Raw genomic sequence first — 14323 nt, 5'->3', positions numbered from 1 at the left:
TCTGTTTCCTTGCGCTACCTCGCTAATGTGGAAGACAGCAACTAAATATAATGAATAAATAAATAAATATATATATCTTAACATGGTACTTGTGTGGTGAGCTTAATAAATCTGTAAATGTTTAGGGTGCTTCACTGCCACCCATATGATCCTTGCATCCTTCTTTGTGTGATAATACTGACTGTCCCTAACTTATGAACATCTGTTCAATGAACACCTGTACTTATCAAAAGCTATACAGAATAAAGTCAAATTCCCCATCTGACATATCATTTATCTATCAATTTGTATAGTGAAAAACTGAAGGATTTGCACAATGCTCGTCTGTCTGTGCATCTAGATTTGATGTAGACATATGGGCTTATCCCCACTTGATGTGTTAGAGATAAGTATTGAAGATTTTCTTCATAATACCTATATTGTATCCCTGCAAAGATGAGGAAGAAGTTACCATAATGTAGTGCAATTTAGACTGTTAATATGATATGCAATATGACAGTGAATGACCATGATGTGATAGAGTGAGATGACAAAGGATGTTGTCCTATTAATATCAGTATGGCACTTTATTTTGCAATATGAAGGTAATCTCTAATGAATTTAAGTACCACACAGAGCAGCAAATGAGGAAATGTGTCCAGGAATTTTCCTTGGGAACATATCCCATTTTACAAAATAAATATCTTGAAAGATGGCTTTGTTGAAAGTGATTTCACTTAGAGTTCTAAGTAAGTCTTTCCAAGAAAGCATCTAAAGCATTAAGCAACAAGTCCCTATAGAAAAAGAGTGCTCTGAATTAGATAAGTTCATTTTATTAATAAAATTAGCTTGAACTTTGGGACTTCACTGTTTGCTGAGCCATCAGAATATTTGAAAATGTCCAATATCTATACCTTGGAAAAACTGCTAATTTGGCAGTAGTTTCGTTCCACTCATGCCACAATGATTCTTCTCGAGTAACTGTTCGAGATCTTTCTCCATGGTTTCATGAAACAATTCATGTTTGCTGGGCTATCCATGCTGATTTGTTTACATTTAACAATTCAATCAGCTGTTGTGTCCCTACAAATGACACCTTCATCCTACTGGGGTGCAATAAATATTCACATTGCCACTCTCAACAGCTTCCTTACTTTCCATTCACAGAACTTATTAGCTGATTACTTTCTCTTCAAAATTTTGATGATCTGTGTGTACAAAACAGCTGTTTTGTCTTTTCTAATATTAATATTTCTGAACAAAATCCAACTTTGTTTTCTTTGAATGTTAAATCTCTGTGAATGCTCACTTCCTGAATATCTTTGCTTCTATCTAATTGCAGCACCTTCTAATTCATTTCTATATTCTTATCTTGCCTTCTTATTTGGAAATTTCACTTTGTGCATGTATTTTTATTGGGTGAATTACAGAGAGGTTAGACACAACAAACTTACTCACCATGGGAAAGAAAAAAATAATGGGGAATTACACCCTTCATATTTCTAAATGCTGACAGTGAAGTTATTTTCAAGAAATGCAATGGAAGAGCAACACGAGGTAACAGCAAGAAATTTGTTAGAAAAGTTGTAATATTTCTACATTACCAGAGTTGTGGATAAATGGATAAACCTAGTGATGAACCTGTGTAAAAAATTTTGAAGAGGAAATAAAGTTCAAGGGATAGGGAGGCCATATGATTAGGTAATAATAACTGGTAATTAGACTGTTACAGTCTCTTTATTTCTATCCCAACTGAGGAAAACGAAGCATTAGCAACACACAAAAATAGAGAGCAAGTTCATTAGCACACTGCACCACAGTTGGTACTCACTATAAGTCCAGGTGCTCCTTTGAAACCATGTTCTCCTTTCATCCCCGAAGGTCCTTCAGGTCCAGGTAATCCGTCATAGCCACGATCTCCTTTAACACCAGGCATCCCAGGCATACCTGGGCTACCTTCAGGTCCTACTGGTCCTATTGGCCCTTGTGGTCCAGGCAAACCACGCTGACCCTTTTGTCCGGGACTGCCGGGTCGGCCATTAGCGCCTGGGAAACCTCGTTCACCTTTAAGGCCTTTGATTCCAGGTCTACCAGCTACACCTGGAATTCCATCAAAGCCCTTTGGACCTCTAATGCCCTTCTCTCCTGGCAGACCTGGCAAACCATTGCTGCCCTTTTCACCTACAGGTCCTGGAGGACATGGTAAGCCAGGAGGACCTTGAGGACCAGCATTACCTTTCAAACCAATTGGTCCTACAGACCCTGGTTGGCCTGGGAAACCTCTGTCTCCTGGAGGTCCTGGCAAACCTTTCTGACCTGGGAATCCAGGTCCCCCATCTCGTCCAGGTAACCCAGCAGGACCAGTTGGGCCTTGATCACCTTTAGCCCCATTGATACCAGGGGGACCAGAATCACCAGGAGGACCACGTTGTCCAGGTAGTCCTGCAAAGCCAACATCACCCTTCTCACCCTTTTCTCCATTTATACCATTGCGACCAGGCTTTCCAGGTAAGCCAGGAAGGCCTTTTTCACCCTTCATAGTCATGCCAACTTCACCCCGAGGACCCCGAGGACCAGGATTACCCCTTTCACCTTTCAGTCCATCTATTCCTGGTAGTCCTGGTGCACCAGGGAATCCAGAATTACCCTTTTCACCCCTAGGTCCAGTGCGACCATCAGAACCTCGTCTGCCTTCATTTCCTTTAAAGCCAATAGGGCCAGGCTCTCCCTTGCTTCCCTTTTGACCTGCAGCACCTGGTAAACCAGTAGGACCTACAGTACCTTTATCACCTGATAGACCTGGTAATCCATCTTTCCCTGGCTGACCTGCAAAATACAAGATAAAAAAAGAATGATCTTTTGCTCTTGCCTTTTCAGAAATGAATATTAAGTTACAACAAATTCAAGTACTGTACAGTAAAGATGTATATTTTGGTGAAAATTAGAGGACTTGAGAATGAAATGAATGTATATATACAACAATGCACACAATGTACACAAACATATTCACTATAAAAATATGAATATGCCTATATTCCCCAATCTGTTGCACACTGTACGCAAACATATTCACTATAAAAATATGAATATGCCTATATTCCCCAATCTGTTGCATAAATATACCTAATATCTTTTTGTTTCTATAAAGAAAAATTAAGTTCAAAAACAAACTTAACAACAGGTTTTTACTACTTATAATGATTCAAATGGTACATAAAACTCAAGTTATGTATCTTACACCAAATAATGAGGACAAACCACAGCTATATCTTGAAAACTAAGCAAGCCAATTATCCTTTTGAAGACTTACACCTATTCAGAGTTTGGTTCCTGCTTGGTTGGATGCATTTAAAATTTTCAGTGTAAGGTGCATATCGTCTTAATGATTATAGTTCTGAATGAAATTTCAGTTGCTGTTACATATACAATGTCACACTCATGAGGCCTATCAGCATTACACATATGAACTATCACACATCTTTAACAACCATACATTCTCTCCTTACCCTATTCACCAATTGATTTCAACAATAATGCACTTGTTATAACCTGAAAAATCATTTACATAATCCTAGCTTCGTCTCTTCAACGTATATCAACTGACTGTTATATTTCTCTCTTGTGTCCACCCTGATGATGTGATTATTACACGAAAGTACACTTGGGAACTTTTCGTGCTTCATTTTCCCCATGGACTCATAGGAATATATATATATATACATATATACATATAAAAAATAATAATATATATGGGTATGGGGAGTGAAAAAGATTTTGAGCGATCGGGGCCTGAACATACCGGAGGGTGAAAGGCATGCAAGGAATAGAATGAATTGGAACGATGTGGTATACCAGGGATGATGTGCTGTCAATGGATTGAACCAGGCCATGTGAAGAGTCTGGGGTAAACCATGGAAAGTTTTTTAGGGCCTAGATGTGGAAAGGGAGCTGTCATTTCAGTGCATTACACATGACAGCTAGAGACTGAGTGTGAACGAATGTGGCCATTGTTGTCTTTTCCTAGCGCTACCTCGTGCACGCACGGAGGGAGGGGGGGTTGCCATTTCATGAGTGATGGGGTGGCGACGGAGTAAACCATGGAAGGTTTTGTGGGGCCTGAATGTGGAGGGGAAGCTTTTGTGCATTACACATGACAACTGGAGATTGAGTATGGATGAATGTGGCCTTTGTTGTCTTCTCCTAGCGCTACCTCGTACATGCGCAGGGGGTGCTGTTTTATGTGTGGCAGGGGTGGTGACGGTAATGGATGAAGGCAGCAAGTATGTATATGTACATGTGCTTATATTTATGTGCCTGTATATGTATATGTATGTATACGTTGAAGTGTGTAGGTATGTATATGTGCATGTGTGGGCGTTTATGTACATACATGTGTATGTGGGTGGGTTGGGCCATTCCTTCGTCTGTTTCCTTGCACTACTTCGTTAACGCGGGAGACAGCAACTAAGTATGATAACATAATAATATATAGATATCCCTGGGGATAGGGGAGAAAGAATACTTCCCATGTATTCCCTGCGTGTCGTAGAAGGCGACTGAAAGGGGAGGGAGCGGGTGGCTGGAAATCCTCCCCTCTCGTTTTTAATTTTCCAAAAGAAGGAACAGAGAAGGGGGCCAAGTGAGGATTTCCCTTAAACGCTCAGTCCTCTGTTCTTAACGCTACCTCGTTAATGCGGGAAATGGCGTATAGTATGAAATAAAAAAAAAAACATATATATAATACAGAAATCCTCCCCTCCTTGTAATTTTAACTTTCTAAAAAATGGGAAACAGAAGGAGTCACGCGGGGAGTGCTCATCCTCCTCGTAGACTCAGATTGGGGTGTCTAAATGTGTGTGGATGTAACCAAGATGTGAAAAAAGGAGAGATAGGTAGTATTTTTGAGGAAAGGAACCTGGATGTTTTGGCTCTGAGTGAAACGAAGCTCAAGGGTAAAGGGGAAGAGTGGTTTGGGAATGTCTTGGGAGTCAAGTCAGGGGTTAGTGAGAGGACAAGAGCAAGGGAAGGAGTAGCATTACTCCTGAAACAGGAGTTGTGGGAGTATGTGATAGAATGTAAGAAAGTACATTCTCGATTAATATGGGTAAAACTGAAAGTTGATGGAGAAAGATGGGTGATTATTGGTGCATATGCACCTGGGCATGAGAAGAAAGATCATGAGAGGCAAGTGTTTTGGGAGCTGAATGAGTGTGTTAGTGGTTTTGATGCACGAGACCAGGTTATAGTGATGGGTGATTTGAATGCAAAGGTGAGTAATGTGGCAGTTGAGGGAATAATTGGTATACATGGGGTGTTCAGTGTTGTAAATGGAAATGGTGAAGAGCTTGTAGATTTATGTGCTGAAAAAGGACTGGTGATTGGGAATACCTGGTTTAAAAAGCGAGATATACATAAGTATACGTATGTAAGTAGGAGAGATGTCCAGAGAGCATTATTGGATTACGTGTTAATTGACAGACGCGCGAAAGAGAGACTTTTGGATGTTAATATGCTGAGAGGTGCAACTGGAGGGATGTCTGATCATTATCTTGTGGAGGCTAAGGTGAAGATTTGTATGGGTTTTCAGAAAAGAAGAGTGAATGTTGGGGTGAAGAGGGTGGTGAGAGTAAGTGAGCTTGGGAAGGAGACTTGTGTGAGGAAGTACCAGGAGAGACTGAGTACACAATGGAAAAAGGTGAGAACAATGAAAGTAAGGGGAGTGGGGGAGGAATGAGATGTATTTAGGGAATCAGTGATGGATTGCGCAAAAGTTGCTTGTGGTATGAGAAGCATGGGAGGTGGGTTGATTAGAAAGGGTAGTGAGTGGTGGGATGAAGAAGTAAGATTATTAGTGAAAGAGAAGAGAGAGGCATTTGGACAATTTTTGCAGGGAAAAAATGCAATTGAGTGGGAGATGTATAAAGGAAAGAGACAGGAGGTCAAGAGAAAGGTGCAAGAGGTGAAAAAGAGGGCAAATGAGAGTTGGGGTGAGAGAGTATCATTAATTGTAGGGCGAATAAAAAGATGTTCTGGAAGGAGGTAAATAAAGTGCGTAAGACAAGGGAGCAAATGGTAACTTCAGTGAAGGGCGCAAATGGGGAGGTGATAACAAGTAGTGGTGATGTGAGAACGAGATGGAGTGAGTATTTTGAAGGTTTGTTGAATGTGTTTGATGATAGAGTGGCAGATATAGGGTGTTTTGGTCGAGGTGGTGTGCAAAGTGAGATGGTTAGGGAAAATGATTTGGTAAACAGAGAAGAGGTAGTAAAAGCTTTGCGGAAGATGAAAGCCAGCAAGGCAGCAGGTTTGGATGGTATTGCAGTGGAATTTATTAAAAAAGGGGGTGACTGTATTGTTGACTTGGTTGGTAAGGTTATTTAATGTATGTATGACTCATGGTGAGGTGCCTGAGGATTGGCGGAATGTGTGCATAGTGCCATTGTACAAAGGCAAAGGGGATAAGAGTGAGTGCTCAAATTACAGCGGTATAAGTTTGTTTAGAATTCCTGGTAAATCATATGGGAGGGTATTGATTGAGAGGGTGAAGGCATGTACAGAGCATCAGATTGGGGAAGAGCAGTGTGGTTTCAGAACTAGTAGAGGATGTGTGGATCAGGTGTTTGCTTTGAAGAAAGTATGTGAGAAATATTTAGAAAAGCAAATGGATTTGTATGTAGCATTTATGGATCTGGTGAAGGCATATGATAGAGTTGATAGAGATGCTCTGTGGAAGGTATTAAGAGTATATGGTGTGGGAGGCAAGTTGTTAGAAGCAGTGAAAAGTTTTTATCGAGGATGTAAGGCATGTGTACGTGTAGGAAGAGAGGAAAGTGATTGGTTCCCAGTAAATGTGGGTTTGCGGCAGGGGTGTGTGATGTCTCCATGGTTATTTAATTTGTTTATGGATGGGGTCGTTTGGGAAGTGAATGCAAGAGTTTTGGAACGAGGGGCAAGTATGCAGTCTGTTGTGGATGAAAGAGCTTGGGAAGTGAGTCAGTTGTTGTTCACTGATGATACAGCGCTGTGGCTGATTCATGAGAGAAACTGCAGAAGCTGGTGACTGAGTTTGGCAAAGTGTGTGAAAGAAGAAAGTTGAGAGTAAATGTGAATAAGAGTAAGGTTATTAGGTACAGTAGGGTTGAGGGTCAAGTCAATTGGGAGGCAAGTTTGAATGGAGAAAAACTGGAGGAAGTGAAGTGTTTTAGATATCTTAGAGTGCATTTGGCAGCGGATGGAACCATGGAAGTGGAAGTGAATCATAGCGTGGGGGAGGGGGCGAAAATTCTGGGAGCGTTAAAGAATGTGTGGAAGTCGAGAACATTATCTCGGAGAGCAAAAATGGGTACGTTTGAAGGAATAGTGGTTCCAACAATGTTTTATGGTTGCAAGGTGTGGGCTATGGATAGAGTTGTGCGGAGGAGGGTGATGTGATGGAAATGAGATGTTTGAGGAAAATATGTGGTGTGAGGTGGTTTGATCGAGTAAGTAATAATAGGGTAAGAGAGATGTGTGGTAATAAAAAGAGTGTGGTTGAGAGAGCAGAAGATGGTGTTTTGAAATGGTTTGGTCACATGGAGAGAATGAGTGAGGAAAGATTGACCAAGAGTTTATATGTGTCAAAGGTGGAGGGAACGAGGAGAAGTGGGAGACCAAATTGGAGGTGGAAAGATGGAGTGAAAAAGATTTTGAGTGATCAGGGCCTAAACATGCAGGAGGGTGAAAGGCGAGTAAGGAATAGAGTGAATTGGAACGATGTGGTATACCGGGGTCGACGTGCTGTCAATGGATTGAACTAGGGCATGTGAGGCGTCTTGGGTAAACCATGGAATGTTCTGTGGGGCCTGGATGTGGAAAGGGAGCTGTGGTTTCGGTGCATTATTACATGACAGCTAGAGACTGTGTGTGAATGAATGGGGCCTTTGTTGTCTTTTCCTAGTGCTACCTCGCACATATGAGGGGGGAGGGGCAGATTAGAAAGGGTAGTGAGTGGTGAGATGAAGAAGTAAGATTATTAGTGAAAGAGAGAGGCATTTGGACAATTTTTGCAGGGAAATAATGCAAATGAGTGGGAGATGTATAAAAGAAAGAGGCAGGAGGTCAAGAGCGTATTATTAAATTTTAGGGAGGAGAAAAAGATGTTTTGGAGGGAGGTAAATAAAGTGCATAAGACAAGGGAACAAATGGGAACTTCAGTGAAGGGGGCTAATGGGGAGGTGATAAGTAATGGTGGTGCGAGAAGGAGATGGAGTGAGTATTTTGAAGGTTTGTTGAATGTGTTTGATGATAGAGTGGCAGATATATGCAGGAGGGTAAAAGGCGTGCAAGGAATAGAGCAAGTTGGAATGATGTGGTATAAAATCTCATTTTGTGGACAAGAAAGGGAAATGTTTACAAATTTTGTTTACAATATAGCTATACAATTTGGAAAGACCTTCACTAATATAAATGTTACAAATCTCTGTGTATATAATCATACAAGAATCAATGATACTTCTCAAGGTAAAGGAGTTAAGGGTTGATAACTGAGTTGGCATTACTCCAGTCAATGCAATGATCATAATTCTTAACATGATTAAACAAGGCAATTGATTCTTGTCCTATTCTTATACTATATTCATGTTGCTTTGCTGCTTAAGTCTAAGATCCTTACCAGTCTGCCCACCATAACACATATTACAATTTTTACATGGCACTCTGTAAACACAGCTAAGAGAACTTTCTCGCGAGTTCCTGATTAAGATATTCTTTACAGCATTGTTAGCATTGTTATTGCTGAAGGTTACATTTACACAAAAGGATTTAAGCAACCTGGGAAGTAATGCAAAATTATCACTAAAAGGGAGAACTAAAAGATTCTTGATATCAAGGGGAGGTTTGGGTTTAACTCTATAAAAGGATTTCTCTTCCTACTTAAGGGGTTTATCAATGAAAGATCTAGGATACTTTAGCATGGACCCAATAGAATATATCTTTTCAAACTCATCATCAATAAATTGCAAACTGCATATATGTAATACCCTAAAGAACATAGACTGGACTTAAACATGTTTCTATCCCTATGGATTTTGCAGTCTAAAAATGGTAATATACCATTATTTTCAACTTCAACAGTAAGGTTGATAAAAGGTACGAAACTGTTACGTAAATGGAGAAGTGCTTGTAGATTTTCGTTTGTTGGCCAAACACAAAGAACATCATCAACATACCTAAACCAAATTGCATTAGGGTAAGGTATACCTTAGTAACTGTATTTCAAAGGATTCCATGTAAAGATCATTTAATACTGGTGAAAGAGGGTTACCCATTGCCATAAATTTCTGAGCTTAATGTTCTTCATTAAATTAAAATACACTGTCTTTTACACACAATCTTATCAATCTAATAAAAACAGAATTATAGGTAAATCATGAGGATGGTGGCCTGAGCAAATTATCTAAACTTATCCCTGTACTTTCATGCATCCCTCCAATGCACCATTCCATGCATTCATCCACCATTTCTTTCCCTCTAGTACTCTTCCATTCTATTTCCCCATGTCACAGATGGTGTTCTTGTCACATCCTCCCCTTTAATCGTACTGTCATACATTCCCTGAACACTTCATCTTGGATTCTTTCCAAATGCCCATGGTTTGGTTATCAATAATTACAATGATCACATTATCACTTATGAAAATCTAACAGCATTGCCTGACATTAAGGTACAGATGACATACCTGGAATGCCTGCTTGGCCTTTTGCACCATTACGACCGGGGAGTCCAGGGTTACCCTTCATGCCTTGAGATCCAAGCAACCCAGGTGGGCCTTGGATGGGGTCACATTCATCTCCAGGCACTCCAGGTGGTCCACGTAGTCCCTAAATGAAAATATCTGAACTGTATGTTGATTGTATTCCAAGCAGAGTATGAAAAAACAAAGATAGAGGATATTCATCTCTTCCTTTGTACTGATAATAAGTAGATACTAACCTACCCCACTTCCATGAGCTTAAATGGGGGGGAGCAGAGAGCCATGGTGTCCCCAGTAACTACTACTTTCCCTTGCTTAATATCAGAGTACTTTGTCTAAATTATTCTTAATGTTGTGTGGCTGAAATTATGCATGTAAAGTGTCAAATTTCCCTTGAATAAATACATGGACTGCTTCCTTTTAAATATGTATTCACTCGTATTACTGAATTCTGCTTGCATGTTACACCATGAATAAAAACCTCAGTGAGGCTGTATCATTGTTAGATGATGAAAGGAAGTAGTCTGTTTGAGGAACCTCTCATTAGAAAGGAGGAGTCCTTCATTTCCCTTGATTATAGCCCCATAAAAGGGGTCTGGGGATATTTGTAACCATATGATCTTTACCAATTTTTCTGTTGCAGCAGTAGTTCTACCAAATCACTTTACCAATTTTTCTGTTGCAACAGTAGTTCCACCAAATCAATTATCTGGCTATGCACACAACCAATTTAATGGATGCAATTTTGCTATTCATTTGTGTCTTCTCCAATGTGAAGATGCATCTTTGACATGAGGGGACTTGTGATATGATGCATTAAAGTTTGTTACATTGGAAACACAGGTAGTGATCAGTATGCAAGTAAGAAAGTGGAACTTGTAAATGTCTAGGATGTGTAGTTTCTGATGGGTGTATGTTTGGTGGAGTGGAGTTTGAAGCAGAGTTGCAGGGTGGTTGTTTAACATTTGTCAAATTATTGCAGTGTATATGTGTTTTGCTGATGTTGCCTTTGTTGTCTGAGGAAAGATCAGTAAGAATACAATTCTAAAGTTAGGGGCAAAGGTGGGCCTTTTGTGTCTGCTCAGGGGGCTGGTGGTTGGTTATGAGGTGGTCAAATGCTGTTACAAAGAACTAGATGCTAGGCATACTTATGTTGGATCATGCTGGAAGACTATCTTTTGTGCACTAAATGCACAAGGTCATATTACTAATAATGGTAATAAGATTTGTTTAAAGAACAGAGAAAACACTATCAATCTATGACTAAGCTACAGTCACCTGCAAATCAATATGGTCATTCTTTTTTAATGAGCCTTAATCCTGACTTTTCCTATAATGTATCTACTTAAATACTTCTTGACTGTGATTTTCAGCCTTGTCCATCTCTTTACAGGTAAAATGTCAATGTTAAAGAACATTATGTATAATATTTTGTACCACTCATATTGATCCAAATATTCTTACCCTTACACTAAATACTACTCAAGTGTATTAAGTATCCACAGTCCTTGACACAAGAAAATGAGTTAAGAAGTAAAGCTTAATGATATCATCATACAATGCCAATGTTAAAGAACCTTGAGTACAATATTCTGTACAATTCATACTGACCCTAATATTCTCAAATTACTCTAAATACTACTCCAATGAATTAAGCATGCACAGTCCTTGAAACAAGAAAATGAGTTCAGAAGTAAAGCTTAAGGATAATATGGTATAATAATGATTACCTTTGCACCCTTCAGTCCCTGGAAGCCAACTACTCCATCACTTCCTGAAGGACCTGGTTTTCCATCCAGACCATCCAGACCAGGTGGGCCAGGAGGTCCTCGGTCACCTATAGCACCTGCACGACCATATGCATCTCTTCCCTTTGGACCAGGAAGACCTTGGGGTCCTGGTGATCCTGGTGTTCCTGGCAGACCAATTTCTCCTTTCAGACCTATGCTACCCTTTTCCCCCTTTTCTGAAGATGCTCCTGGTACTCCAACTGGGCCCTGCGTTAAAAAAGGATGTTACATTTTTTTGCTGCAATTTAGAGAGAAATTCAATATCTAGGGAATTTCATTATTCCCTCCATTCAAACAGTAGTAGATGCAGAACCTTCTGGTACTTGACACACTTTCAAGTGCTGAGACCTCATAATTTCTAATGTCAAATGCTTTGATGAAGAATTTTGCATGATGATTTGGCAAAAACAGAGCATAGACCACATGCTTGTAATAATATCTAAGAGTATGAAAAAGAAATGAATGGTATTTTAACAACTATACACAAAGAAATTAATTTACATGCAACAGAGTTAAAGGACTGGAAATCATTTTCAAAATATGTATTATAATTCAAATAATGTATACTATATGTACACTACATCTTATTCCATCTTCCTTGATACATACATCACTGACTTTTGGCATATAAAAAAAGCAAAAATAAGAATGCCAATTTAAAAAGTGAAATGTAGCAACTCCTAAACATAATTAAGAGAAGGCAAAGACAATTAAAGAAACAAACTGGTGGTTTATCAAATTTCCTTAGTAAAATGCAAACATGTTCTGCGGTGATCTTTGCTACCATGCATTCTCACTTTGAAAACTTTTATGAATAAATACGGTGTTTCTTATTACTTCTCTTTTCATAATGCTAATGATATAATGTGAAGATCAGATAATGAATTACATCATTTTCAGGTTTATACATTTCTAATGTATAAACCCTGGGGATAGGGGTGAAAGAATACTTCCCACGTATTCCTCGCGTGTCGTAGAAAGCGACTAGAGGGGACGGGAGCGGGGGGGCCGGAAATCCTCCCCTCCTTGTATTAACTTTCTAAAATGGGAAACAAGAAGGAGTCACGCGGGGAGTGATCATCCTCCTCGAAGGCTCAGAGTGGGGTGCCTAAATGTGTGTGGATGTAACCAAGATGTGAAAAAAGGAGAGATAGGTAGTATGTTTGAGGAAAGGAACCTGGATGTTTTGGCTCTGAGTGAAACGAAGCTCAAGGGTAAAGGGGAAGAGTGGTTTGGAAATGTCTGGGGAGTGAAGTCAGGGGTTAGTGAGAGGACAAGAGCAAGGGAAGGAGTAGCAATACTCCTGAAACAGGAGTTGTGGGAGTATGTGATAGAATGTAAGAAAGTAAATTCTCGATTAATATGGGTAAAATTGAAAGTTGATGGAGAGAGGTGGGTGATTATTGGTGCATATGCACCTGGGCATGAGAAGAAAGATCATGAGAGGCAAGTGTTTTGGGAGCAGCTGAATGAGTGTGTTAGCGGTTTTGATGCACGAGACCGGGTTATAGTGATGGGTGATTTGAATGCAAAGGTGAGTAATGTGGCAGTTGAGGGAATAATTGGTATGCATGGGGTGTTCAGTGTTGTAAATGGAAATGGTGAAGAGCTTGTAGATTTATGTGCTGAAAAAGGACTGATGATTGGGAATACCTGGTTTAAAAAGCGAGATATACATAAGTATACTTATGTAAGTAGGAGAGATGGCCAGAGAGCGTTACTGGATTACGTGTTAATTGACAGGCGTGCGAAAGAGAGACTTTTGGATGTTAATGTGCTGAGAGGTGCAACTGGAGGGATGTCTGATCATTATCTTGTGGAGGCTAAGGTGAAGATTAGTATGGGTTTTCAGAAAAGAGGAGTGAATGTTGGGGTGAAGAAGGTGGTGAGAGTAAGTGAGCTTGGGAAGGAGACCTGTGTGGGGAAGTACCAGGAGAGACTGTGTACAGAATGGAAAAAGGTGAGAACAATGGAAGTAAGGGGAGTGGGGGAGGAATGGGATGTATTTAGGAAATCAGTGATGGATTGCGCAAAAGATGCTTGTGGCATGAGAAGAGTGGGAGGTGGGCTGTTTAGAAAGGGTAGTGAGTGGTGGGATGAAGAAGTAAGAGTATTAGTGAAAGAGAAGAGAGAGGCATTTGGACGATTTTTGCAGGGAAAAAATGCAATTGAGTGGGAGAAGTATAAAAGAAAGAGACAGGAGGTCAAGAGAAAGGTGCAAGAGGTGAAAAAAAGGGCAAATGAGAGTTGGGGTGAGAGACTATCAGTAAATTTTAGGGAGAATAAAAAGATGTTCTGGAAGGAGGTAAATAGGGTGCGTAAGACAAGGGAGCAAATGGGAACTTCAGTGAAAGGCGTAAATGGGGAGGTGATAAAAAGTAGTGGTGATGTGAGAAGGAGATGGAATGAGTATTTTGAAGGTTTGTTGAATGTGTCTGATGACAGAGTGGCAGATATAGGGTGTTTTGGTCGAGGTGGTGTGCAAAGTGAGAGGGTTAGGGAAAATGATTTGGTAAACAGAGAAGAGGTAGTAAAAGCTTTGCGGAAGATGAAAGCCGGCAAGGCAGCAGGTTTGGATGGTATTGCAGTGGAATTTATTAAAAAAGGGGGTGACTGTATTGTTGACTGGTTGGTAAGGTTATTTAATGTATGTATGACTCATGGTGAGGTGCCTGAGGATTGCGGAATGCGTGCATAGTGCCATTGTACAAAGGCAAAGGGGATAAGAGTGAGTGCTCAAATTACAGAGGTATAAGTTTGTTGAGTATTCCTGGTAAATTATATGGGAGGGTATTGATTGAGAGGGTGAAGGCATGTACAGAGC

The 14323-nt window shown here is 40.1% G+C and overlaps 1 protein-coding gene across 1 annotated transcript in view; it reads right to left on the bottom strand.

Moving 5' to 3' along the window:
- Col4a1 (Collagen type IV alpha 1) overlaps window positions 1-14323 on the bottom strand; it is a 417480-nt gene that overhangs the window by 35946 nt on the left and 367211 nt on the right. The window contains exon 23 of the mRNA XM_071667042.1: window positions 1811-2805. Within this exon, the coding sequence (XP_071523143.1) occupies window positions 1811-2805 (995 nt within the window). The remainder of the gene's footprint in view (window positions 1-1810; window positions 2806-14323) is intronic.

Source organism: Panulirus ornatus, chromosome 11, assembly GCF_036320965.1.
Source record: "Panulirus ornatus isolate Po-2019 chromosome 11, ASM3632096v1, whole genome shotgun sequence".
Taxonomy (NCBI): domain Eukaryota; kingdom Metazoa; phylum Arthropoda; class Malacostraca; order Decapoda; family Palinuridae; genus Panulirus; species Panulirus ornatus.
This window is presented reverse-complemented; position numbering and strand designations above follow the sequence as displayed.